Source organism: Xenopus laevis, chromosome 9_10L (genome assembly GCF_017654675.1).
Source record: "Xenopus laevis strain J_2021 chromosome 9_10L, Xenopus_laevis_v10.1, whole genome shotgun sequence".
NCBI classification, from domain to species: domain Eukaryota; kingdom Metazoa; phylum Chordata; class Amphibia; order Anura; family Pipidae; genus Xenopus; species Xenopus laevis.
The window spans coordinates 54,095,658-54,122,999 of record NC_054387.1 but is presented as its reverse complement, the minus strand read 5'-3'; the positions used below and the strand labels follow the sequence as shown (position 1 = coordinate 54,122,999).

At 43.1% G+C, this 27,342-nt stretch overlaps 2 protein-coding genes across 3 annotated transcripts in view; one reads left to right on the top strand and one right to left on the bottom strand.

Moving 5' to 3' along the window:
* Positions 1–8,009, top strand: part of helz.L (helicase with zinc finger L homeolog) — a 54,282-nt gene extending 46,273 nt beyond the window's left edge. For both annotated transcript variants that reach the window (XM_018235531.2, XM_041577383.1), the window contains exons 27-31: positions 20–578; positions 1,708–1,936; positions 2,371–2,869; positions 4,577–4,829; positions 5,081–8,009. In XM_018235531.2, coding sequence (XP_018091020.1) covers positions 20–578; positions 1,708–1,936; positions 2,371–2,869; positions 4,577–4,829; positions 5,081–5,421 — 1,881 coding nt within the window. In that variant the 3' untranslated portion in view covers positions 5,422–8,009. The remainder of the gene's footprint in view (positions 1–19; positions 579–1,707; positions 1,937–2,370; positions 2,870–4,576; positions 4,830–5,080) is intronic.
* A 5,653-nt stretch (positions 8,010–13,662) lies between these two features.
* On the bottom strand, positions 13,663–26,128 carry cacng1.L (calcium channel, voltage-dependent, gamma subunit 1 L homeolog). Its single transcript, NM_001097706.1, is given in 4 exon segments — positions 13,663–14,928; positions 16,653–16,790; positions 16,942–17,016; positions 25,817–26,128. Coding segments are annotated over 4 exon segments (681 nt in total). The 5' UTR covers positions 26,058–26,128; the 3' UTR covers positions 13,663–14,701.
* Between the last annotated feature and the right edge of the window lie 1,214 nt (positions 26,129–27,342).

Here is a 27,342-nt window from a genome sequence, read left to right as displayed (position 1 = left end):
CTTAATACTCTCTTTATAGGGTGACATGGACCCAAATGCACAGAGAAGTCCAGATTCCAGAGGAAATGCTACTTTTCTTAATCCTAAATTTCATCGTAAAGATAATCCCAGTCAGAGACACCAGAATGTTCACCTGGCCCCCCCACAGCCTCAGTTCCCTATGCCAAATCGGCACTACCAGCACCTCTCCCAGCTCCAGAGGCCACCATTTTCCATACAGCAGCAGAACATGCTTACCCAGCAACAGAACCATCTATCTGAACTACAAAACCAAATACCTCCACAACCGGGCCAGCTTGTCCCACAGCATAACCATTTAAATCAGCAGCCGCCACAAGCCTCACAGCTTTCTCCTGCTTATCCTCCTGGACCCAATCATTCATTCTTTAATAACCCTATGCCTGCTCGGCCTCATTCTCCAAGTGTGGATGGAATGATGTCTGAACAGCCACCTCCTCCCATGCTTCAAGATGTCAACCCCCTTCGGTCTGTTCCCCAGCACAACCCACTGCTCTCATCACATATGAACAATTTTATGGAAGAGAGCCCTCAAGGCATTGGTGCTGGTGACACCCTGGGTAAGTGCCATCGTATCTAAGTCACAGCGTCCTAACCCACACATTGTCCCCATCCATGATATGTCAATAGATTTGCTGCTTCATCCAATTTAATTGGTTCCATAATGAGAGGGGAGTGGGAAGAGAGGTTGCCCAACCTTATTTTGCTATTCACAATTATTGATAAAGGATAGAGGGTGCCTGACATGTGACATCACTCCCTCTGAGACCATATTAATGATGGGGTATCTGCTGGTGCTATTGGTGTTATATATACAGGGAGCCCACCAATTATAAGAAGGGAAACAAAAACATTCTCCATCATTTTGATGCCAAACACTTTTCCTGAGAAAGGGGAGAAAGCAGAATGAAGTCATGCGAATGGCACATGGGACTGTTTTGCCCACTTTGTGAATTGTGTTTTAACAATCCAAGTATTGCGCAAAATCACCCTATTGACTTTTTTTTTAAAAGTTTTTTATTGCATATTTGACAATACAGTGAAATGCATATAACCAATATTCATTATACAATCTGAATAGCAATGCAATAACTTGACGGATTTATAATGTTACATCACAAAAATACCAGTGGTTGGATGGTTTACTCATCATACTGCAGAGGATAAACGTCAAGCCATTTCTCCCAAATTTATCGGGCATCCCACGAGCGTCATACGTTATCTTTAACATTGGAAGCATACGATTCACTAGATTTATCCAGTGGTTGTAGTAGGGAGGTTTAGATTGCAGCCAGTGTTGAACGATGGCTTTCATGGGATAGAACACGTCCTGTATAGAATTCTGGTATAATTTTGTGGGACTAGATCATCTAAAACCCCCAGTACACAAGCTTCAGGAGAAATATCCTGAGGTTGATCTAAATATTCACTGAGACATCACCCTATTGACTTCTACAGAAATTGCATGATTGTTCAACCCCTTGTCCGGTGCATTCAGTATAAATCTGTGCTATGTGGTGCTCAGTGTGCTTAACATGCCGTGTGTAGCAGGGCATTTTGTATGAATTATTTTATTTTGGTCCCTGTGAACAATGAATGTTTTAAGAATGTATGTTTAGTTGACAGATGAGCAGTCTCCCACAGTTCTGTGCCTCCCAGGGATATTAAAATATTCTTATGGAATTGCAGATCGCTTACATGGCAACTTGGCCTTGGAAACATTAAGGCAGCAGCAGACACGAATACAGCAATGGAATGAACATAGTGCTTTCCTCACTCAAGGCAACATCCCCTACCCACACAACCCTCACCTGCAACATCTTCCTCAGCAAGCATTGGGGATCACCCAACAGCAGCTAGTGCGACCAAACTGGAAGATTCCCAGTGCTGAGGAGGAGTCAGAAGTGTCTTACTCCAGGTAGGGATTGATGGCTATGTGCTGAACTTGATGTGTGATGGGTAAATAGAATCCCATAAGAGTTGGACTTTGGGGAAGATACTCAACTGCTCTTTGAGTTTGAGTATTCCTTTGGAAATGCTGAATCATTGCCCTGTTTAACAGGCTTCACACAAACTGAAAACACTACTGATATTAACTCTTCATTACTTTTGAAGGGTTGCTTTTTAAAAAAAATGCTCTTCTTTGTTAATTGTTCTGCTTCTCCTGTACAGCTCTATGTTGCTACACTGCTGGCCACATAATGTGTTAGTTGTGTTATAGTACTGAGGAATAAGTAAGTGGAATAGTGGGTATTTCTGTCGTGCCTTGGTTACAGATGGGGGACAGGTTCTATTGTGCGTTCCCTTTCGTGGGTGATTGTTCAATGATGGTTTCCATACTTTTCCTGGCAGGTTTCAGGAGTTTTTACGAGAGCTGTCTCATCACGATCCCAGCGAAGGTAGAGACCTATCAGAAATGCCGCCCCCACAATCCAGACTGTTACAGTACAGGCAGGTCCAGGCCAGAAGCCCACCAGCACTATCATCCCCTTCCTCTAGCCATGGTGGCCAGTACCCGAACTACACTGAAAACAGCCGAGACATGGAGATGACCAACAACCCAGCATTTGCCCAGCATATGACGCACATGTATCCTTTGCCACCTGGGCACACAACACCGCCACCCCTCAAATACCTGCAGCACGATGGATCGTGGACCTATGCTAGCCTTCAGCAGAATCCCTTAATGGGACAAGGATTTCATTATGGCATGTCCCCACTTCAACACAGACCCCCACAGAACCCTTTCATGCACCAGTTACAAAACCATCAGCAGCCAGCTGGTCAGGAATCATTTCATCCACCTGCATCTCGAGCAGTATCCACCTCTTCACTCCACACCCTAGAAGAGGTAAATCCTACTGGTTTGCTTTTTTTTAGTCATTGGTGGGAGAAGAGGCATTGCTTTGCAGGTTTGTTGGTTGGTTGTTTACCTAACTACTAACATTTCTGGTAGGATTGAAGTAAGTGGTCTCGTATTGTTCTAAATCTTAGTATTTTATTGCTGTAAATTGTAACATCTTCATCAGTGTATCTTGCATGGTCATAAATACAATTAGTTACATTCAATGGGGCCCAGGTTTTTATTTATTTCTCTTCTGCAGGATTATAAATATCTAATATGCCTTTGTCATACATTTCTGTGACTGACACATCTTGACAACAATTACACACCTAGTTATTAACCTTGCATCCTTTATAATACATGAGAAATACTCTGAGTTCCCTTAGTAGTGAGAGGGATTTTTATGACACACAAAATTAGTTTTCAAAGTCAATGTATAAGGAAACTTGCCACATTTAACTCAAAGTGCTTAACCTTTATTGACACTTAATATCTAGCAGTAATTGTACTTTAGGTGGCAAATGAGAATTTCAGCACTGTATAGATTTACATTGTTCCACAAGGCCAAGATGAGTGCTGGGGGCTAGGAAGACACTTTGGAAGCAGATCAGTTTTACAATTACAAAGGAAAGGGACTCTGTTTTACACTCTGTGTCAGAGCTGAGTGTGTCCAATTAAAAGGAGACTAAAGCTGGACATACATATGGATAGCCGCTCGTTTGGCCAAATGAGCGGATCTCTTCCCATTATGCCCACCTTGAGGGCCCAACAATCTAGGAGAAAATGTAGTCAGATTGAAGACCGCATCAACGAACAGCTGCGGTCCTTTATTCTCGCTGACTTTTGGCCAGATAATGATTGGGGAAGCCTGTTTGAGGGCCCCATACACTGGGCAATAATCTTAATCTGTCGGCAGTTTATATCTGCCCTTGTATGGGGGCCTTAAGGAGGCCCCATCTTTGGCTGATTGTGGGGTCAGAGAATATAAAGTGCTGAAGCCCAGGATGGTGACATGTAGAAATGGCTGCAGCACTTTGCGTAATCTCTTCCTTTGAAGGCAAAGATGAAAGTGAGACTTAGTGTCATGGGAGCTTTAATGAGAGCAGGGAGAGTAGCTTTGTACTGACACTCTGGGGATTTAGCCTGCAAGCAAAACCTCTCGGGGAAAAAAGCCATATGATGGATTAAAAAGATGCACACACCCTTACTTTTTCTTGCTAAAAATTGCTAAATATTATTTTCTATTCTGCACAATTGCTTATAATCAGATCATTGTTGCCTCTCAGAATTATTTCTAATGAACCAACTTGCTACTACTCCATAGCTGTGTATTCTTGCATACTGTACAAATGGCACCTTAAAAGAATATGAGGTTTATGTAATAAAAGGCACTTAGTTTGCCCAGGAGCAGTAACCCATAGCAACCAAATAGCAGGTAGAATTTACTGGTCACCTGTTTACAAGCAAGCATCTTATTGGTTGCTATGGGTTACTGCTACAGGGGAAACCTAGTGCCTTTTATTGCATATGGAGGTAAGGCTTGTACTGTGGCTGCTGTTATATTGTTTCCCTTATACAATACAATATACAATTATATATCCTTAACCCTTCCCGGACAATATATAGAGTTTCCATTTGGTTTTCATGTATGAATGGGTTGTGTTGTAAGGTTTTTGTTCAGAATGTGAATCTTTTCTCCTCTCACTGTTGTAGTATGAACCTAGAGGACCTGGGAGGCCGTTGTACCAAAGAAGAATTTCTGCAAGCTCAGCACATACTGGTTCTGATGATTTAGTGATCTGCCAGGAGAGCCTTGGGCAACGTAAAGATCTAGATGAGCAGACTAACCAACCCCCATTCAACTACTCCGCCCCAGAGATGTGGATCAGTGGCGCACCTTCTGGTCCCTACCAGAACATTCCGTGCAATGGATCCAGCAGAATAGCGCCACCCAGGGATATGTTAGGTACATAGATTCACTCTGTACCAGAGTTTTTCTCTGCTTGTTTGTTTTAATACAAATGGGAGGGGGCTGCCGTATTTGTTCCCTTGGAAACCCTCAGCAGAGCACTTGGAATTGAAATTTAACAGGTGTATGGCAGCAGAAATGTTGTTCCTGTTTCAGATTAAAACGCGACTAGTATAAAACTGTCTGATTTAATTTTATTATAATATTAATTTTAATATCCTTTAATTTCTCTTTCTGTCTTTGTCTAGTTGCTCCACCGAAAATGGCGAAGCCTCCGGACGACCAGCTGAAGGCAGAGAACATGCAGCTCCCCGCTTCCTTCAACTACAATGTCCTGCAGCACCTCGGCCAGTTCCCGCCGCTCATGCCCAACAAACAGATTGCAGAGCCAAACGGCGCAGCAGCCATGCAGCAAAGTGTCAGCGGGAACAAACCCACCATGTCTTATGCCAGCGCCCTGCGCGCTCCACCCAGACCCAAGCCCCCTCCAGAGCAGGCAAAAAAAAATAGTGACCCTTTGTCTTTGTTTCAGGAACTAAGCCTAGGCAGTTCGTCAGGTAATAACGGCTTTTATTCCTATTTTAAATAAATGCCTCCCCAACCCTTCTATGGTTTTTATAATGCAACCCCCCCACACACATTTTATTTTATTTTTTTGTAGAAAAAACTTTTTGTTTTAGCTTTTTGGTTGATGTTGATGAGTAAAATAGGCTCAGCCTTACCTTTCAGCCACTTTTATTTTCTTTTTGTATGCGTGTGAAGAAACACAGATGTATGTAACTGTGCCAGTGCACATACAGTTGGGCCCATAAATCTTAGGACAGAGACAAATTTTTTTCTACTTTTGGTTCTGCACATTACCACAGTGAATTTTAAATGAAACAACTCAGATGCAGTTGAACTTTTAGCTTAAATTTAGTGAGTTAAACAAAAAGATTGCATAAAAATGTGAGGAACTAAAGCCTTTTTTAACACAATCACTTCATTTCAGGGCTCGAAGGTAATTGGACAAATTAAAAAACTGAAAATAAAATGTTCATTTCTAATACTTGGTTGAAAACCCTTTGCTGGCAATGACAAAGTCTTGAACTCATGGACATCACCAGATTCTGGGTTTTTTTAAGATTTGATATCACGAATGATATTACGAAGGAATTGCCCACACCTGCCTATGAAATAGCGTTTGCGTTAATTGTCCAATTATTTTGAGCCCCTGAAATGAAGTGATTGTGTTAAAAAAAAAAAAAAAAGGCTTTAGTTCATCACATTTTTATGCAATCATTTTGTTCAACCCACTGAATTAAAGCTGAAAGTCTGCAGTTCAACTGAGTTGTTTCATTTAAAATTCATTGTGGTAATGTACAGAACCAAAATTAGAAAAAAAGTTGTCTCTCTGTCCAAAGATTTATGTGCCTGACTGTATATCCCCAAGGAGTGAAAAGAATACACATTTTTTGGATGTGTAATATTTGGTGTCATTAAGTCTTTGTAACCCTGCCCACTGCACCTAATAGCTGCTTCACTCAGGTGCCCCACAGCCGGATGTATGAAATATACTGCCCCAGTTCAATCACGTTCCCGATCATGCAGCGCCTGAGAGAAGAGTAGAGCTCTGGGTGGGGTCACAATGCCCATGTAGCATAGGTAAGCATGTGGAGGCACATGCACTGCCATACATACATACATACATACATACATACATACATAAAAACACGGATGTGTATTTATATGTGAGTATACATTTAAATCAAAAGTTAATAGCTTTGCTGCTAAATTTGTGTCTCGTAAGAAACAAAAATCAGTCTGCGAATCGACATGGGTTCACCCTTCGCTTTTATGTGAAAGAACAATTTTTATTTCCTAAGTGTCATAAATCTTGCATTACTTTTAGCTGCCTGGGAATTACTCGCGCTCTGTAACAAAAAAGGAAAAAAAAAAAAAAACTTTAACAAAAAAAGAAGAAAAAAAGGCAGATTTTTTTTTTCAGTTCTTTTAAAAAATAATAAAATACAAAAAAATAGTCGCCTTTAGATTTGTTCAGTAACATTGGCGTTGTATCCTGGATTTCTGTACCAGAAACAGCCCGTTAGTGCACAAATTGCATCTTTCTCTTGCTTTTAACATTTTTCTGTGTTTTTTTTCATTTACTTTTATTTTAAATGGCAATTTCTTTTTATTGTCTTTGCTTTCTGTGATTGACTGCTGCCCTTAACCATCTCTTCTCCAGAGTTTATATGGCAGGGGGCTAAACGACGGACTAATTTTATTGGGCAATAAATCAAGTCTGCCGCAATTACTGAAAAGAAAAGTTTTTAAAGTGCCGCTGTATTGTAAAATGAAAAAAAAAAACAAATCAAAAACATTTTAACCCAAAAAGTGCCCAACTCAAAGTCACCCTTTCCCTCTTTTATAATTTTGTGCATCAGGGTACAAAGCAGAAAGGAAGGAAAGTTGTCTCGGAGATCATTTTTATATGACTCCATTTGGTTATATAGTGTATAATCCATTTCCCAAATCAAGAGAGAAAGGAGCAAAGCAGGTGATGTCACTTTAAGTTTAAAGGGAAAGAAAGCATAGACATGAGTTGGGTATAGTTACCCGCTGCTAAAACCTCTGAATGCAGTACTCACACACACGACACTGCTTTAACTACATAAACAGGTCTCCTTGTTATCAATGTGCAAAAGGAAAGTAAAACAAATCTATATATAAATATTATATATATATTAGAAGAAATTAAAATAAAACAATATACTTTTAAATGGACAAAAAAAAAATCCGTTCGACTTTTTATTTTAGACAAGCGTGCAAAAATGGCTTGTAAATGTTAATTTCTTAGGTTTGGTTTTTATTTGAAATCATGGAAAGCCGAAAAATCCATTTCTAGGTCTGTTGGTGCTGAGTAGAATTTAATGACTATTTTAAAAGGAAAGAAGTGTGTGAATTTAGTAAAGATCCTGTTTCTTTTCACTATGCATGTGTCAATGTTTGTATCCGGCTTTTATGTCTCTTCCCCTTCAGTGGTTTTGGGAAAAAAAAAAGAAAAATAACAATTGTGCCGCTTCCATTTTTTTTTCTTATTTTTTTTTCTGGTTTTAAAAAAACAAAAACAAGAAAAAAACAATTTTGGTACATTATTTGATGTTTACATTAAAATGTGACATTCAGAAAACCAAACACACTTTGCTACTTTATTTGAACAAGGTGGGTGCCTGGGTGGCATTTGCCCCTTAGTTGTACTGTTGGTGGGTGGGGGCAACATGAAATCATATTCTCAGAGGGACAGCAACAAGGGGTTAATCAAGGTGTCCATAGAACAAGGTGAAAGTTGGTTTACGCCATCATGCTGGCCTTACTAGTAGGGGCATTTCTGGGTGGCACAGGCCCATAACTGACAATTACTACACTCTTTCATGCTCTGTGCTCCCCTCAATTCCTATTTCATTGGATTGTGCTATTTTTTCCCCACCCTTTTCAAATCCATCTGCATATCCTAACCCTTTTTTGTGGATGTACAAAATCCATTTGGCCAAATACAGAATATTTCTCAGAAGATAATGCCAAAAACTGTTGATAATCACAGCACCCCCTTCAGTGTCGCGCACCATCAACAGTTGATTATATAAATAATTTGGGTTCAGCCCAGTCTTGGCATAGGCTACTGGGTTCCACCATGCCCTGGATTCTGTGCATCCCCAAAAGTGTTGTATAATTGCTACCACTAGTAGGCAGGACCCACCTAAAAACAGCTGCAGTTCTCTTTTGACAGTGAAATATCCAGTCACTTTCACAGAACATGTTCCTCCCTAGACTACCAGATGTCTGCCTTTCACACCCCAGCATCTCTGCCCATTAGAAGGTTGCTCTACATGCAGGAATCTCCCTGATAAGGTTCTGCCTTTTAGCTTAGGCATTTTATAGGACCCCCTTTTTTCCCCCTCTCTAATCCATTCACTTTCCAGAATGGTAAGCAATGGCCAAAATGAAAAAAAAAGTCTCAAGAAAGGCCTCTGCATTCTTTCCCCCTTCACAGTTCCCATCCCAAAGTTATGAAGTTATGGCTAACCTTGCAAAGTTCCCTGCTTTTTAGGGCCGAAGTAATTTCTCTGCTACAGGAACTTCCTTCTGGCAGCAAACCATATCCAACTTTGGCTCCTGAATCTTCCCACAGTTATTGGCCTTTCATTGAAGTGAAGACTTGAGTCTGCTCCCTCCTGCCAGAGTCTTTACTCCCTCTCTAGCCTTTTGTCCCTCACTCTAGCTGGGCAGCCGTTCAAGTTAGCTGGGCAATTTTTTCTGGCTATTATAACATTTCTTGCCTTTGTCAGCTGCCTACCTGTGTCTACCTATTGTACTGCCTTAATACCAGCTGAGATCTCATTCTGTCCCATAGTGAAGCATGTTTCCCCCTAGGAAAACATAGGAGAGATTAGGGTGTATAGGAGGAGGTCTGAAGGGACTTTGCTGCTAAATTTGTAATTCTGGCCCTGACCTTGGTTGGTATTTTATGGCTAAGTCAGTGAAATACCACCTGAGTTGAAATATGTGCAAATCTCTTTAGATGTAACACAGGTAACTGTCCCTCCTCACTAGCAGCAGCATTAAAGCTCTTTGTACCCAAAGAACCATGAAAACATGCAGCTTTTCCTTCAGTTGTTCAAAATCGAATTCACAAATAAATCATTGCTCCAGTTTCCTTTAGCAAAAAATCCCAGGGATTCTATTCAAATCTCTATTGTGCTCTAAAATGACAGCTCTTACTGCCCTATCTTAGACTTGAAGCATATCAACACTTTTCATTTGTCCTTCCAAATTCAAAATGGTGTTCCTGCACTGCATCAGTGGCCATGAATCTGAGAGAATTCCTGATGGCACTGGACATCAAGGAATGTTACCTACACATCCCAATTTTCTCTTCCCACCATATATCCTTATGCTTTGCCTTCCTTATCTGCCACTTTCAGTTCACAGCCTTCCCCTTCAAGCTCACATGAGCCTAAAATATCTTCACCAAGGTGATGGTCATGGCTACAGTGTTGCTGTGGACCTAGGGGATCTCAGACTACCATACTTGCATGACTTCCTAAACAAACCCCTACCTTTTCAGAAGCGCAAACTCATCAGGTGATACAATCCTTATCCAGGCGTGCCTGGACCATCAACATAGGCAAGTCTTTCATTGCTCCCAGCCAGTGCATGACATTCCTGGAAATGTTTTTTGAGAAGAAACGCACGCCTCTCTTCTACCCAAGATGATCAAGAAGATGCAGATACTAGTACAACAGATGCTGCAACTCAAAGGCTGCCAGCTAGGTTCACCATGAGTGTATTGGTGTCAATTGATGGCTGCATAGACACAGTTGCATTTGCATAGTTTCCCCTCCAAAACCTTCAGTGGAACATCCTATACCAATAAAACTGCACAAATCTATCTCAAACTATCTCTCTTAAGGCACTGATGTGGTGGCTCCACCCCACACATCTATCCAAGTGCAAGTCCTTGATAGATCCTACTTGACTTGTCCTCGTTGCTAATGACAGCCTCAATGGCTGGAGGCAGTGCTCAGGAGCCTCAATATCCTGCAGCTTGCCTGCTGGTGATAGACCTCGTGGCTTCCAGTGCCAACCTCAAGGTTCCCCAGTTCACAGTTTGCTGCAGGGACCCCTGGAACACTCTGTAGACAACATGACTGCACAGCTTCCTGCTGCTACCCAGGATCATCAAAAGTATCAGTAGGGAACACCACAAAATCATCCTAATAGTGCCCAGCATAGTTTCGTTGAGCCTGGTACTTGGACCAGATCATCCTGAGCAGGGGCAAAAATTGGTGGCTTTTAACAAAGAGTGCAGAAAAACCATATATCTTTGTGACCTTACCCCTCCTTCTAGGTCCTCTCCAGCGGAGTTCACGGCAGCCATCTTCTCCAGAGCGCTTTTCTTCCTGTAGTCATCAGCATTTGGTGGCGAATGCGCAGTAGGCGGCATTTACCACTTCGGATCTACTGTGCATGCGCCGAAAGTTTCAGAATAAGAAATCAGAAACTTTGTGACTTTCGGGCGCATGCGCAATTGGAGGCATTTGCTGGTACGGAGCTACTGCGCATGCGTCCCATAGTCACAAAGTTTCCCATTTCTTCTACTGCACATGCGCCACCAAATGCCGATGAATACAGGAAGAAGAGCGCTCGGGAGAAGATGGCTGCTGTGAGCTCCGGTGGAGAGGACCTAGGAGGGGTAAGTAACAAGTTAGGGGCATTTGCCTGGGGGGGGGGGTGAGGTAGGCCGGGAGGGGGGCCTACGCAGGGGAGAGGGGAGGGATTTTTGCGCCTAGGGGATTGAATTCTTCTTTAATCCCCATTTTGTGATTGAGATCGAGTTCCACACCAATCAGTGTATCACCATCTCATCCTTTTGCCCAGGGCCTCACTCTCACAAAGAGGTGGCTCTCAATTATTTGGACCCAGTCAAGGCTCTCAAGTTTTACCTGGCCAGCAACAAGGAGTTTCACTCTTCTCTTCGGCATCCAAGTCCTCTCTTAATGGATTAAGGAGGCATTTTGCAGGGCGTAAGTAGCTCAAGGGAAGGATTGCCCTTTAGGTCAGGGCTTATTTGACTAGCACTTCCTGGGCCTTCTGGAACCATGCCTCTGCTGAACAGGTTTGTAGAGCGGCCATCAAATTTAATACATTTGAGGTCTTTACAGCACCTGATGCTCATTTTGTCAGTAAGATGCTGCAGTCTTTGATTGTGTAGACCTTGTTTCCTTCCTCCCTACTGGCAGGGAACAGCTTTGGTATGTCCCCCACTATATTGATGTAGAGTAGGCACTCAAAGAGCAGGCTTCCAAACGTGTAAAATCAATTTGTGGTTTATTTGGGTACATAATCATAGGTTGTGTCTGCTCAACATCTATACGATTGGATCTGCTCCCTTAGCTAAAGGCTCAGGGCGGTGCACCTGGGCTTCTTCCTGTACATGGTGAGTTATGTGAACTAGCTTATGTACCTTTATCATGTCTCTCATCATGCCCCCACTGTCCCTGTCTCCCTCAGACACTGTAAGAAAAAGAGGAGGTTTAAAGGATAAGTAAACCTTTAATACAAAGTGAATGTAAAATTGAAGAGAGCACTATTCTAAGCACATTCATTTTTTTTTTAATTCCAAGATATTAAGGGATACATGTTCTGTTAATATGAAAGAACTGACTTAAAACTGTGCCACCTGTTGGTCAGTTTCAGACCATGAAATAGTCAAGGAAAGAGGGAAGGATAATAGACCCTTATGCACTGGGTCTGTATAAAGTATATCAGCATTTTAGCATTCACATCTTCTTTGTGGTTGCCAAGCAGCTGGGGCAGATTTCAGACCAGATTGTAGTTGTCTGTGCAAGTGATCCCTCTAAAATGCATCTTATGGTTAGTGAACATCCTAGGGGCTCCTGTACCCTGAGTCTGTGTTATGTGATGCTCGTGCAATGCTCCACTTTCCAGGGATCTCTGGCCTATTCAGGTTAAATCAGTTTTCTTTTCTCCTATAGACCAAGCCACACGCACAACAAATGTAACAGACTGTCCATCTGCTAATAAGAGCTATCAGTGTGGTAGCTGGGCATTTGGGCAATATCCACCCTTTCATTTGTCTTAGGTGTGTTAATCTGGCCCCTAATATATCACCCGACCCCCACCAAGTATTCTATATGTCTGTGTAGTATGGCCCTATCATGTGTGGATCTGCTGAATGGCCATAGTATGTCTGTGTACCTCATCTTACCTACCTTGCCCTAGTACTGCTCTTCTCTCCCCATGGAGGCAAAACCAGTGGGTTTCTAAGCAATGGAAGGGTTAAAGAAAGGTATTGGAGAGGTGAATTATTCCAATACCTCTCCCCCAGCTGCTCACCACATGAGATTAACCTCTAGTTTTCAAGGCGGCTATTCCCCCCTCAATGCCAGTTCATTTATCAAGGACCCATGTGAACTGACCCACCACCCCAACCCAGAGATTAACTGCTATATACTATAACCATTTCTAGTATAATGGCATGAGCTTTTCCTTTAATGTGAGTGCAGAGAAATTTACCCTTCCAGGGGCACAATCCCCACATGGCACAAACTATAAACTGATTGAGTTGGTGCCTTATTGCTTTGGGCTCCAGCACAGACAGAGTTAATAAATTTTTGATCTTAGAAAACAGACACTCGAGGCTGTACAGATGGATCCAACAAAATTTTGCTTGCCTCCTAACAGTAAGCTTAGTGAGATCCCCTCAAATAAAGTGAATTAATAATGTAATTAATACAAAGGATTTTGATTGGATCCACTGATCTGATTCTGTTTCCCTGAAGTTTAATATCAATCAGTTGGATCATGTGGCACCCATCACAATCTCACTGGTTTCACTAGGGCTATAGGATTGGTGGCAGAACTAAACACCCTCAGGCCCAGGTGTAAAATTTTCAACTGGCTCCACTTCCAAAGCACTAAACCTACCATCCCTTTACTGATATTGTGATTGGCCTCATGGAGAGGCGGGCCATGAGCACCCCCCATGGTATTTATGTCATTGTGAAAGATGCTCTTGTTGCCGTTAGACATGTAGTACAACCAATCAGTAATGCCACTAGTTCATGTAAAGTTAAAGGGGATATCTCGCTAAACACCTCAATCTAAAGGTGAATGCTGGCAACTTAATATGAAAAATGTAGTGAGAACCCCCCCCCCAAAAGTCAAAACAAAAACTATTAGGATTTAGGCCTAACGCATTTTGTGCCTGTTGGGGCACTTACTCGTAAACGACCCCGTTCTACAATGAGTGGAAATGAAACAAAAAGACGACTTTATTCCAAATCTTTATTCTTCTCCTGAACTACCTCCCATTGTTTATGATAGACTGTGTATTGGGGTGAGTTTAGGAGGTTTTTCTTTGGAGCCACTTATCGACAGTCTAAAGTCACATAACACACAAAATAAGTGTCCCAAAAATCTTGCTGCAGATTTCATGTTTTTAACCCTTTGGCTGCTGAGAGTCCCATCTATTGAACTGCAGCCTGACAGAAAGGGGATGTTTCCCAAAATTGTGATACAATTCCCTTGCAGCATTGAGCAAGATGGCAGCTTTGTTTCTGTAGCAATAGGCAAATGTACAGAAGATACAGCCTCATTTAAACTGGGTTCTAGTTACCCTTGAAGTTTAAAGACATTCAGTGATTACACAAACACCACAAAGACAAATTCACACATTATAAATATATTAACCCCACCCCCCCGAATCATCCAGATGTAGAAATGCGAGTAAAAGTTTTGTCTCTTTTGTAGCAATGAATCTGCCCCGAGTCCCTCAATCTTTGAATATCCGATTCCCATGGTTAGAATATGAGGAAAGCGCTGGTGTCTATTCCTGCCTGTATGTAGGGGCCCACAGGCTGGGGATGGGGAGAAGCTATTTAAAGCCAGTGAAATAATACAGTAAAAAAAGATTGCGTGCTGCAGTCAGTTCTATTGAGAGCCTGGAGCCAGCTTGAGGGTGCGGGGCAGGAGGATAACATCAGCTACTGTAGGGGTGCTGTGAAACCCCCAAATAACCCTTCCACTAGTTATCACACCATGCCCTCTCCAGCCCATGGGAAGGTCATAACCAGCACTTTATCCACAGAGGAAGCAGACCCTCACTGTTAGAGGGAGCCCAGTAATTCATAGTTAAACCACTGGCCAAGCCTTGGGAGGAAACTTATACTATACAGGAAATAAAGCAAGATATAGGGACGTGCCCCCTCTGTCCGTTCTTGGCCATTGATTTCAATTCAGTGAATGTCAAGGACCCAATGTCATTTCCAGTTTGTGACCCCACAGATCTCCCCACCTGGAGACCCTCACATATCGGGCTCTGCATCCATACAGCTTTCCCAGGGGTTCCTGGGCATGCGTGGCAGGGAGATGAGCACCAGGGCGATGCCGCAGATGAAGAGCACGACAAAGGCTGAGCAGGCGCAAGCAAAGGACCAGGAATAATAATACTCGATCCACACTGTCTCCTTACTGTCTATCATACGATGCACTGATTGTCTGATCACCTCCGCAGATATAATCATGCACAGTCCTGCAATGGCAAGCAGAGAGAGTGAATCCTCCTAACAGAATTTTTATTATATGGGAATTCTTACACAGTCTGTTTGATGTAAGGATGCACCTAATCCTGGATTCAGTTCGGGATTCGCCGGATCCAAGCCTTGGCTGAATCCAAGAACCTGGCCAAACTGACTCCAAACCCCCTCATTTTTTGTGAATTATGCGAATTATAGTTTGGATTCTTTTCAGGATTTGGCTGAATCCTTTCAGAAAGATTTGTGGTTTTCAGCTAAATTCCGAAAATAGAGAATTGGTGCATTCAAATTTAAGTGTTTCAATGAAAATATAATGTACTGTTGCCCTGCACTGGTACAATGTGAGCATTTGCTTCAGACACTACTATAGTTTCTATAAACAAGCTGCTGTGTAGCCACGGGCCGCCATTCACAGCTGATAAAGGAGAAAAGGCACAGGTTACTTAGTAGATAAGAGATACACTCTGTAGTATACAACTATACAACTATAGTAGTTTTTCTGAAGCACACAAGGTGTTCCAGTGAAGGGTAACAGTACATTATATTTTCATTACTTTAAAACGTTTTCATTTTTGAAACAGTATTTGTCATTTCAACAAGGGAGGGGGTACAGAAGAGAAGAGGGGGTATCAGATACAGTATCACACCAGTATCAATAGCAGTCGGCCGACTGTCAGTACAAGGTTTCATGAGACTAATCATCAGGGAAAACCATACAGATATTCTGTTTAGAAAGTAGCAGAAATCCAGTCCTTCCAAACTTTATCATATTTATCAGAGCATCCCTTGCCCATACAAGTTAATTGTATCAGTGGTTGATTCTTCGGTATAATATCCAGCTAGTATTTAAGGGAGGGGGGACATGTATCCAGCAAAAACATTTTTAAGTTTGTTTAACAATAAAATAAAAAAAACAAACAAATACAAACAGTATTGTTGAAGTGATACCTATATTGGCTAACAATAAAAATATATTGCAAGCTTTAGGAGCTGCAATGCCCCTTCGTCAGGCAAAATATGACAAAGGGGCTTCGGTGCTCCAAAAGCTTGCAATGTATTTTTATTGTTAGCCAATATAGGTATCACTTCAACAATACTGTTTATATTTGTTTGTTTTTTTATTTGTTATTTTTGCTACTGGCTAACACGGTACCACAGTTTTTTCAACAGGATTCAGACTATTAGATGGGTGAGCTCCCTGCCCCTCCCCTGTTTACTTCCATTAGTGTTCTAGTTCTGCCCATTGTTTGAGGCCCAGACTCCCAGCCCTTCCCCTTGTAAGCTTCAATCAAAGTGTTTTGGTCCCACCCACTGCTTGAGTTATGGACTTCATGTCGCTCCTCCTGTAGGCTGCCATAATAGTGTTCTAGTCCTACCCACTGCTCCAGCCATAGACTCCATGCCCTTCCCCCTCTAATCTTCCATCAGAGTATTTTATTCCCACCAACTGCTTGAGCCATATACTCCCTGTCCCTCCCCCTGTAAACTTCCATCACAGTGTTCTAGTACTGCCCATTGCTTAAGTCACAGACTCCCTGTCCCCTCCCTGTAAACTGCTATGAGTGGGAGGAGAAAAGGTGTCCTATCACCTCTAGCCATGTTGGCTCAGAATATGGGAAGATTTGTGTCCTCGACTCCTCCCTGATCTGCCCCTTATGGACATTATGGAATATAGCACAGAGAGACATGGGGTTTTAGGGACACTAGGGTATAAACCAACCTGCAAAGATAAAGAAGAGACCTGCGGGTTTAAGCAGGTAGTCAAGTTTCTCCTTGAAGGACAACAAGGTGCACACTGTGCCCATAGTCATGAATCCAACTCCGATAATGGCAATGGCAGCTGCCGAAATGCTGTACTCTGTGGGGTAAAAACAGTTGGGGTGAACATGGCACATTGGAGGCTCATGGGAGTTTGACATCCACAACATGTAGCGATCTGTGCATGGAAAGACTTGGGAGAGATGAAACAATAACACAGCAGCAAAGTGATGCCACAGTGGGTTCTTTACCTTTCTGTGTCGTCACCTCGAATATGTTCGCATTCTCTCCTGAAGTGAAGTGCTTGAAGTAGGTGCAGCTATGCTCTGCAGAGAAGGAACACACTGGTTTATGTACTGTATATCTGTATAGCAATGCAGCTGATTACTCCTGTTCCAGAGTTCTATTATCTGGATGCTAAGGTAAATAAGTTTAGGAACCAGGCAGCAGTTTGGCTAGACTGAATAGATCACAGCTGATACTAGTGAGTATTTCATTGTCAGGACTCTCCCTTGTAGCTATTGGCAGCCAATAGAAAATACTCTGCCAGGGCTACTTTATGGTACTAGTGGGCCCTGATCTCATGGGTGGGCTCTTGCAGCTGCAGCCCCTTAGTTATTTTATTTCCTTTTTATTGTATCTGTTTTTTTTATCTCTAGCCCCCACCCCATCTTATTAATGGGCAATAGATGTCTCTTCTTTTCACAGTCTCCAAACTCTATGGCAGTGCTGTCCAATTTATATGGTACAGAGGGCCAGAATTTTTCTAATTTACATGGTGGAGGGCCGATAATGGAAGCCAGTGTTAGCTACTCCCTGTTTTTAGACCACACCCACTTTAAACCACATCCATGTTACCGCAACCATGTCCACAATAATAGCACACCAAAAAAACAGATGGTTGGTGCTCACTGCAGGGATCAGGGCCAGAACTGAGGGTATGCAGAGTAGGTGGCTGTCTTTTTTTTTCTTTTTCTCAAGCGTTTATTTAATAATTTGTTTCAGTAATCATGGTCCCCCTTCTTCACCTTCTCCCTCTTGCCCACAAGTAATAGCTCCTTCTGTGCGGTGCGGCAGTGCAGTGTGACATGCGTATATGCGTCAATGATGTCATTGATGCGATTGGGTGACAGAGAGAGGCAGAGAGCTGGCGGGCTGCTTGGTGTGGCTCTTGATGCTCTCAGCCTTGCACAGTTGCACTGAACTGAACACATTCTTTCTATTACTGTGAAAGTGTGAAGCTTCCTGCTGGCACAGCCAGGTACAGATTTGGGTCCCATATGTTTGCTGTTGCTGCTGTGCTGGGCACTGGCACAGGTACATAAATACTTGGGGGCAATATGATGTGATCAGATTTATTTTTGGCTGCTGCTGGCACAGGTTAAGATTGGGGGCAATATGATGGCTGCAGGAGGGCTGTATGATGGATGGCTGCTGAGCTTGCTGGTACAGGGGGCAGTAATATAAATGAAAAAGTGTTGCACATTTTCTTGCTTTCTTTATTTAAAAACCATCATGGTAAGGGGGTTAATGGTAATGCAGGACAGCGGGGCGCTGATTGAAGCTTTTGCCAAGAGTTCCAAACAGAGACGTAACTAGAGGGAGGCGGGCCCTGGCGTGGGACGTGCAGCCGGGCCCCGCCCCCTCCGTATGGCCGGAAACAGCCGCATTAGAACAGAGTGGCGCAAGCTGCCAGGGGGCCCTGAGGGGGTGCGGGCCCTGGCCCAATCGCTCCCCCTGCTCCCCCGGTAGTTACGCCACTGGTTCCAAACTACCTTGACCCGGCAACGGCAGGGATGCCACTCATATGTGAAAAAAGTGAAGTCATATTAAGACCTACCCTTAAATCCATATGCCTCCTCCTCCCCTGTGTATAATACAGTACCCCAGCATATGATTTAACACCTTAGGGGCCCCTAACAATAATTTGCAAATGCTAACAAACCCCCAGAACAAATACCAGGCTTATGTTCCATAGGGATCATAGGTCAGGCAGAGTATGGCAAACACAGGGTGCAAAGAGCAGGCAAAGTATGACACACACAGGGAGCATAGGGAAGACAGAACAGAGCAGGAGACAGGAAAATCAGGACCAGTCTAAAATGTACTACATACAGTGACACAGTGCTGGTGCCCTATTAGCATTTTGTATAAAGTTTGAACAGGTGAACAATGTGGGAAATTTCAGTCTGGGTCTCAGGTGTGAACAGTACAGGCCTTTAGTGTGTGAACAATAGAGGAGTCACAAGTGTGAACAATGCAGGGGGGATTACATGTGTGAACAATACAGGGGATTAGAGTCTGAATTTGAGGTTTAAACTATGCAGGGGCCAGTTAATCTCTGTAGTGATACCTTTTAAATTTTACAAATGGTAAGCAAACACAGCAGGCAGACTTTGATGTGGAGGGGCACATAAGGGGGGGCCACGGGCCGCCAGCTGGATAGCCCTGCTCTATGGTATTGACATTGTTAAACTCCTTGCACATTCAGCTTTGTATCACTTTCTATTGGTACTATTGGTATTGATCCTAATTGATTATTGATTGTGTTCTAGAGTGAATGTGAGAGTGGAGTGACTTTGTTTCTCTATGGGGTGCAATTCCCTAATTTGTATGTGGGTCAATGGCTGTGCTTGTTTGTGTGTAGTGGACTTCCTTGGTAGGGCATTGACTGCCATATTAATTTAGGATTTAATTGGATAATGGAGCTTCATTGACAGGTGCCCTCTGTGAATACATACAAACAGATCAACTGGACTGCCGGCCAATACCCTAAAATCTTAACTAAGTTTACTGAGATTTGTTATATAGACAGAAGGTGCTGCTGTGCATTGAACTGTATGTACATTCCCCAAGGATAAAGGGACCACGGCAATCACCCTAACTGTACCCCTTTATCTCTGCTCTGCAGTCTTAATGGTCTTTGGTTAACAAAGACAAAGTCATGGCATGACAATTTTAGGATATTTTCTCCTTTACAGTGTAATTCTATAAAATTCTCCTTCTTGCCTAGTGTCTCCTTCTTGCTCTTTTATACCTGTTACCCCTTAATCTTTCTGTAAATAATAACTGTTGTGTGTGGTTCTGGACTTTGGTCCCTTTTTGCCCCCCTACAGACAGGTTTGCTTGTGTGGGTGAAGGGAGGGTTACAGACAGGCCCGGATTTGCGGCAAGGCCGCATAGGCCCGGGCCTAGGGCGGCAAAGAAATAGGGGCGGCATGCCGCCCAGCCGCCGTTCAACTGCACCAGCTGCGCCGGCGTTTTTTCGCCTGGTCGGACCGCGCGGCCTATGGGCGCGCAAAAGTTAAATCCGGCGCTGGTTACAGACTCCTTTTGTTGAGGTACATCTCAGGGTACAATATATATAAATTCTCTCATAAATTAATATTTAGGTAATATTTTCCTTAGAAGAGAATGCTAATGATTTTATGGATGTAAATCATAATGGGACAACACCACTAAAAGTAGACCCCGCATTAGTAAAGACACTCATGTCTTAAAGGGGTTGTTCACCTTCCAAACACTTTTTTCAGTTCGATTGTTTTCAGATTGCTTCCCAGAAATAAAGGCTTTTTTCACATACATTTCATTATTTATTTTTTTACCATTTTTTTCAAAATCTAAGTTTAAAGTTTAGTGTTCCTGTTTCCGGTGCTTGAGTCTGGCAGCTCAGTAATTCAGGTACAGACTCTAAACTGTTACAATTTGCTACTACATTTAGTTAATACAAGTAGTTGATACATTTCTCAGCAGTATTAGCAACTATTGTATCAATTCTAACATCTGCATGTAATGAAATCCAGGGATTCTGCTCAGCAGGGACAAAGATAAGAAATGTATCAACTAAATGTATCCATTAAGAACAGTTCGGCTCCCCCCCACTTAAAAGGTAAGGACACACAGGTAGATTTGGGCAGACTAGTCGCCCCATTGACAAATCGCCTCTTCTTCGGGGGGACAATCTCCCCGAACTGCCTTCCCGTCAGCTATAATGAAAAGTTGCAGCGGTATGGCACTTGCGCTGCTTCGTTTTCCAAAGTCGGCTGAAGTTTCCTCACTAGTACTTTTTGGTTAACTGGTTAATAAGGCCCATGTAGGAGCGATTCCCAGGGCCTTGCAGAGTTTCAGCTGTAGATACAGGGTAGAGGAATACAGTCACACTTTAAATCAATGTTGTCTAACTTGTAGCACTTCAGTAAATAAATTATAACCCCAAGGCAATGGGGGAATGCTGGGAGTTGTGATCCAACCACAGCTGAACTGAGCTAATCGTGGCGCCTGTCCATCTGTCAGTGACACTAGTTGTTATTTGGGAATCCTTAGAGGCGACATTATTGGGGGTTTAGGTGCATTTTGCTGACAGGCTGCAGCTGTTCCATTTGGTGGTGAGGGAGGCGTCAGCTTGTGGGCAGCTGGACTCCAGAATAATTCTGCTGACTGGCCACTTTATTTACACATTCCCAGTGCCTTCGTACCCTAACTTGCACCCACCTGGGCTCTCCGAGATTTCAGGACTATGTTAGAAGCCCAGCTGGGGGTTACCAGACTGCCCCTTCTATCAATGGTTGGAATATTCCTGCTTAACTCTCTGGCTGCCAGAGCAGAAGACAAGCATAAACACAAGCCTTTGACTGAGAATGACTTACTATCTGTTATTTAGGTGCCAGGCCTATAAATGAACCATTGTGTGAACTCCCAGCATGCACAGCCAGATAACAAGGGATTGATGCATCTATTATCCTAAAAATAAATGATTAGTCAAGCACAAAACATACAAATCAGTAATGTGACATGTAGATTTATATAAACATGAAGGATCCACCAGAGAACAAAGTAGTGAAAAATGGTTTTAGGTTTATTTGAGATGCATAGCACTACATGTTTTGGACTACACAGGTTCTTCATCTCATGTAAGGAAGGACCTTTGTGGTCCGAAACATGTTGCTATGCATGTCAAATAAACCTAAAACTATTTTTCAATAAAAATTGCCCTCCAGTGGATCCTTCATGTATATATGATAACTTCACGTAGAAGTGGTGAAACTTCTACACTGTTTGAGGAGCACAACTTTATTTACTTGATGAGTTCCAGGGACACCTATTGATTGACATAGATTTGCACTAATTCCTGGGAAGTTAATGCCTTTGCTCTCTCCAATTTCTGTTTTGAAGAACGGAAATACTGCCTCCTGTCTCTCAACTCCTGCTGAACATTTACAGGACAAAGTAACACTGCTCCCACTCAGCATGCTAAAAGTGGCCTATAGATTCCAGGCTGCCAAGATACCAGCATTTTCCTATATCTATTACTGATCATGAAAAAAAAATCCTCTTCCCCCAGCACAAACATATAAAAGAGAGGAGTTTAATCAATGCACATTCTCTGGCTCCCTGTAATTCAGTATCTATGCAAGTGCATGTATTTCAAAAACAGCTTATTTTTTTTACAAAGTCACTTATGCCAAGATATATATATGTATATATGTATATATGTATACAGGTCTGGACTGAGAATCAAAATAGGCCCTGGCATTTCAGGTACACAGAGGCCCAATTAGCCCACTCAGAGGCCCAAACAGCCCACTAAATACTGACTTTCTATGGCACCTTATAGCAGCCCCTCTGGCATTTGCCAGAACTCACAGATTGCCAGTCCGGGCCTGTATGTATGTATGTTTATATATATATATATATATATATATATATATATATATATATATATATATATATATATATATATATATTTATATTTATATATATACACACTTGCATAGAGACTAAATTACAAGTGAAACAGGGTACCAGGGACTGTGTATTGATCTAGCCCAACTCTTTTGAATGTTTGCAGCTAACTTGCCCAGATCAGTCAAATATGCATTGTACTTATGTACTTTACTCAGCCTTGCAATGCTCCGACAAAGCCTCTTTTTGTGTATCTCTCTGTTGTGCATAGTTCTTCAGTAACATGATGGGATCACAGCCTCACAGTCTCTATAAAAGTTTATTTATACACAGAGAATATTACAGGAATGGATCTGAGTGTGCGTTGCCTCATGAAGACTTGAGTTACATGTGTGGCACTAGGGATGGTGGTGCATCTAGTTTTTAGCAAGGGAAGGGGCAATGACACTCCTTTAAACCTGCCACTGTCACTCACCCCAGCTCCTGTTCTCTGGAAGCAGGTGGGTCTTTATAGTCCTGGATTCTCACATACGCTCCATACATAGGATTTCCATTCCTTCCTGCTCTCTATAAATATGCTGCTATATGTTTCCCCTGGAGTGGGCTAGTGACGGCACTGAATGGCTGACACCTGTTAGACAGTCTGTAGGACCCAGTATAACTCTGTAATAGGCCAGGGCCTATTTTGAAACCCAGTACAAGCCTGGTTGGAAGGGTCACTGCCTGATCTGCATTCACAGATATATCCGGGGTGCAGGCCCAGCACAAATCTTATTATCAGGAGCCCAAGGAATTATATAGATATTGACTCTCTCCTGTGCCCCCACCCAGAGAGTATTTAGAGACTGCATAGCAGGTGCCATAAATAGTCAGATGCCTGGCTGGCAATGACTTTAGGAGAAGTATTTATAATTATATTTCTCTTAAATGTACAGACTACTTTTGCCCACTCGTCACTAACAATCACCCACACAGGTAAGGTAAGAGACCATGGTAGATGAGCAAGTGAGATAGGGCATACCTGGTTATTGCCAGGGATTTGCCATGTAGTGTAGAGGGGTGAAGGAGGTCCCTTGCTAGAGGATCTGCCCCCTTGCACCCTGTGACCAGATTTTGTGGAGGGGTAGTTTCTAAATTGCTACACATTTAGCAGAATATATATAGGAAATCAGACAGTGTTATAGCTTTCAAGGGGCAGACCCCATTACTTTGGCAGAGAGCTGCAGTTAGTAGGGGTCTGGAAAAGAGCTTCCTCTCACCCTGGTCATGTCCCATAATCCACACACTTCCATGGGCCCCACTCTCCCCTGCACCAGTGTTAGAAGTAAGTACAGGGATAGTGGTACACTACTTCGCATTGTGAAAAGAAATTAGCAATTCTGTTTGCACCCTCTTACTCAGCTTTATAAATATAACCATGTTTATAAATGACCCCCACAGTGCTTTGCGCACGACTGCACTCGGCTCCGTGCGGTTGAGCACATGCGTCCTCGGTTGCGCACGGTTACGTACGCGTGTACTTGGTTGCGCACTGCTGCGGGGGGCGAAGTGGCCGGCCGGGTTGCCTAGATCGCTCGGCTGGCCCGGCACTGGTGTGCATGTTTATTACATGTGACTGCCCCATAATACCTGGAGATAGCTGGACAATTCCCAGGCTAGGAAGGCTGTATGAGTTTCTCATTGATATCAACCTGTCAGCACAACTGACCTACCCCTAAAAGTATTAGGTGCATTCAGGCTGCTATGAGTCAGGACTGACTCCTATCCACTGTCTTGCTTTGGAACTATAGAGTTACCCACGGGCTGTGAATTTGACCTGACTCCTACCTATTGCTCAGCTTAGGGGCTTTAGTGGTGCCTACAGTCTGCTGTGAATCATAACTGACTCCTACCCTCTGGCATACCTCCCAACATGTTGGAAACAGAAAGAGGGACAAAAAGATTCTGCGAAATTCTTTGATCACGCCCATTTTTGTGACCACACCCCCTAATTACCGTGTCCATTTTACCAATTTTGGCAGATTATGAAAGTTTGAACACATTTATGTAGTTTTTATGTGTTATTACAGTTTTGCTAATGAAGGTGAATTTTCCTTTGTGTACGTTCTTATCTAATCTAAAAAAGTATGTTAAGTATGTATTCTTTGCTTTCAGCCAAGAGCCAATTAGTTACAAACTTTGTATCTTTTTCTGGCAGTTCAGTGCAGCAGATCAAAGAGAAACTCGAGACATATCAGTACATATCCGTTGAGCTGTCAAAAGCTGGACTGTCCCACTCAAAACAGGATGTTGGGAGGTATGACTTCTAGCTTTGGAACTATAGCGGTGTCCAGCCACAGGTTGCTATGAGTTAAGGGTAAGGCCACACTAAGCGATAGCGCGGCGATTTGACTCGCCGCGACTATTCGCCGCGACTTTTAATCCTCAATCGCTGGCGAAACTTTGGCGCTGGCGTCTATGGGAAATCGCGCAAAATCGCCAGCGTAAAAACACACGCGGCGATCTTTTTTCTATTGTCGCTCGAAATCGCCTAGCGAGGCGATTTCGAGCGACAATAGAAAAAAGATCGCCGCGTGTGTTTTTACGCAGCGATTCCCCATAGACGCCAGCGCCAAAGTTTCGCCAGCGATTGAGGATTAAAAGTCGCGGCGAATAGTCGCGGCGAGTCAAATCGCCGCGCTATCGCTTAGTGTGGCCTTACCCTAAAGGTGACTCTTATCTACTGCCTAGCTTTGGGACTACAGAGGTGCCTGCAGGCTGTTATGAGTCAGAACTAACTCTTACTGCCTGGATTTGTAACTATAGGGTTGCCCACAAGCTGCTATAAGTTGGAGCTGACTCCTACCTACTGCCTAGTTTTAGGACTATAGAGATGTCTACAGGCTGCTGAGACAGAACAGAATCCTACTCGCTGCCTCTTTTATGAATATATATTGTTTATTAAGTAGTGCCCCACAGCCCTCTACACGTTTGCCCCCCCCCCGGGTCATCTTCCTACACTTATGTCCCATGGTTACATTAATCAGCTACAACCTTATAGGAAATCAGTTAACCCTAAAATAACCCTGCCTTATGGAACAAAGTTAACTTTGAGACCAAAGCACACCCTGGACTGGATTCAAAATAGGCCTGGGAATTCCAAGTTCTCAGTAGCCCACAACAGTCCTCTCCAACAAGCCCAATAAGTAGTGAGTGTCTATGGCATCTAACAGCAGCCCCTCTGCCAGTTGCTAAAGGCACTAACCCCAGCACCATGTTAACCATACAACTTTAGAACTCTCGAGGGACACAGGGCTCCTCTGAGCAGTAAGTAAGGTGAAACATCAATAGACTCATCACTGGTAGTTACAGTTTGGACCAACCAGATGAAATGGCAACCCTAGAACCAGTGGACCCAATAGGGAAAATAATTTGCATTGCCTCATTAACCTGAAATACACTTACCCCCAGGAAGGCTCAGTGGGCCACATCCTTTGAGCATGGTCTCCTGATCATCCATGAGTATCTTCTTTTTACACAGCCTCCATAGGCCAAAATGTGCCACCTCACACGACTGAGTGTCATCATCCAGTTTGGGGCTGAGGACTGCCCAGTGGTCGCTCATTACAGCCGCTAACATTAACGAGATCCCCACCAGGATGATACAAGATGTCACCCTAATTTTAAGCGCTTTAAGCTCCTGCATGGCTAGTGGATAAGTCCCTTGGCTAGTTAGATCTGAGTCCCTAGGAAGCTTGCCCGGTTCTTTCTGCTCTGTGGGTCCTTGTGTTACTGGAGCCGAGACTGGAGAGAGATTTGGGATGGGCCGGGCCCTGGAGCAGCTGTTGAGATCTGTCACCAAACTCTCGGCACAGACATGCTGGTGGTGGGGGCTTATTAATACAAGGAGCAGCTGGGGTAGTGACACCTTTATTCCAAGTGTCGCAAGAGAAACCATCCTCATGTCATAGTGCCAATTGCACAACACCCTGCTATCGATCTGTAATTTGCATAATGAAAGAAAATCTAATTCTAAGCAGCTTCCAAATATCTATTCATTCCTCATTCCCATTGTATTTATCATAATGTGCAACTGTCATGTTTATCTGTCACTGTCTTGGTTTCTGTTCTCTGAACTGCTGGCTCTGACTTCTGAAACATCTTCCCAATATCAATTCCTCATTCTCAAAGGGTTTACACTTACCTGTAACTGCCATTGTCTGTCACTGCCTGTCCCTTTCTTTTCTCTGCACTGCTTGCCCTGACTACTGAAACAAAATAACTCTTAACTCCCCAATAAACATTCAATTCTCATTCTGGTTCTGAAATATGAAAGAATGAAGCAGCAGTCACTTCTCCTCCAGGTCTGTTAATCAGCTGTCTTCTGCTCCATTGTTGAGAAAAGAAACACCTGGACACTGCTGTCAACAGCATTTACACATAACATCTCAACCAGTGAGAATAAATGGATGTTGGGAAATTGCTTTGGAAAAGTTGCTACTGGATAAAGTCTAAAGGTGGCCATACACAGGCAGATAAAGCTGCCAATATCGGTCGTTTAGACCAATTTGACAGCTAATCTGCCCGTGTATGGAGTCTTCCGACGGGTCTTTCTGATCGATATCTGGACACAATATTGATCAGGAAGGTTTGATTTTTTCTCCTGACAGACCCGTCGGAGCTCATTGCGCTCGTCGTAATCCAATCGTTCGGCCATAGCGCCAAACGTTTAGATTACCCCCAATATAGCCCTGCCGTTAGTGGCATATCGGGGAAAAGATCCGCTCGTTTGGCGATGCCACCAAACGAGCGGATCTTATAGTGTATGGCCACCTTAACAATCCTCCAACCTGGGGCAATGTGTAATTAGAGCCTATGCATGATCTTTCTTTCTCTTTGCAAACTAAGCAGTCTGGCAGCTCCAACATATATGAATAGCAATATGCTTCCTCCATCTTTTCCTACTGTCTCTTCCTTTAGCAAATTTACAG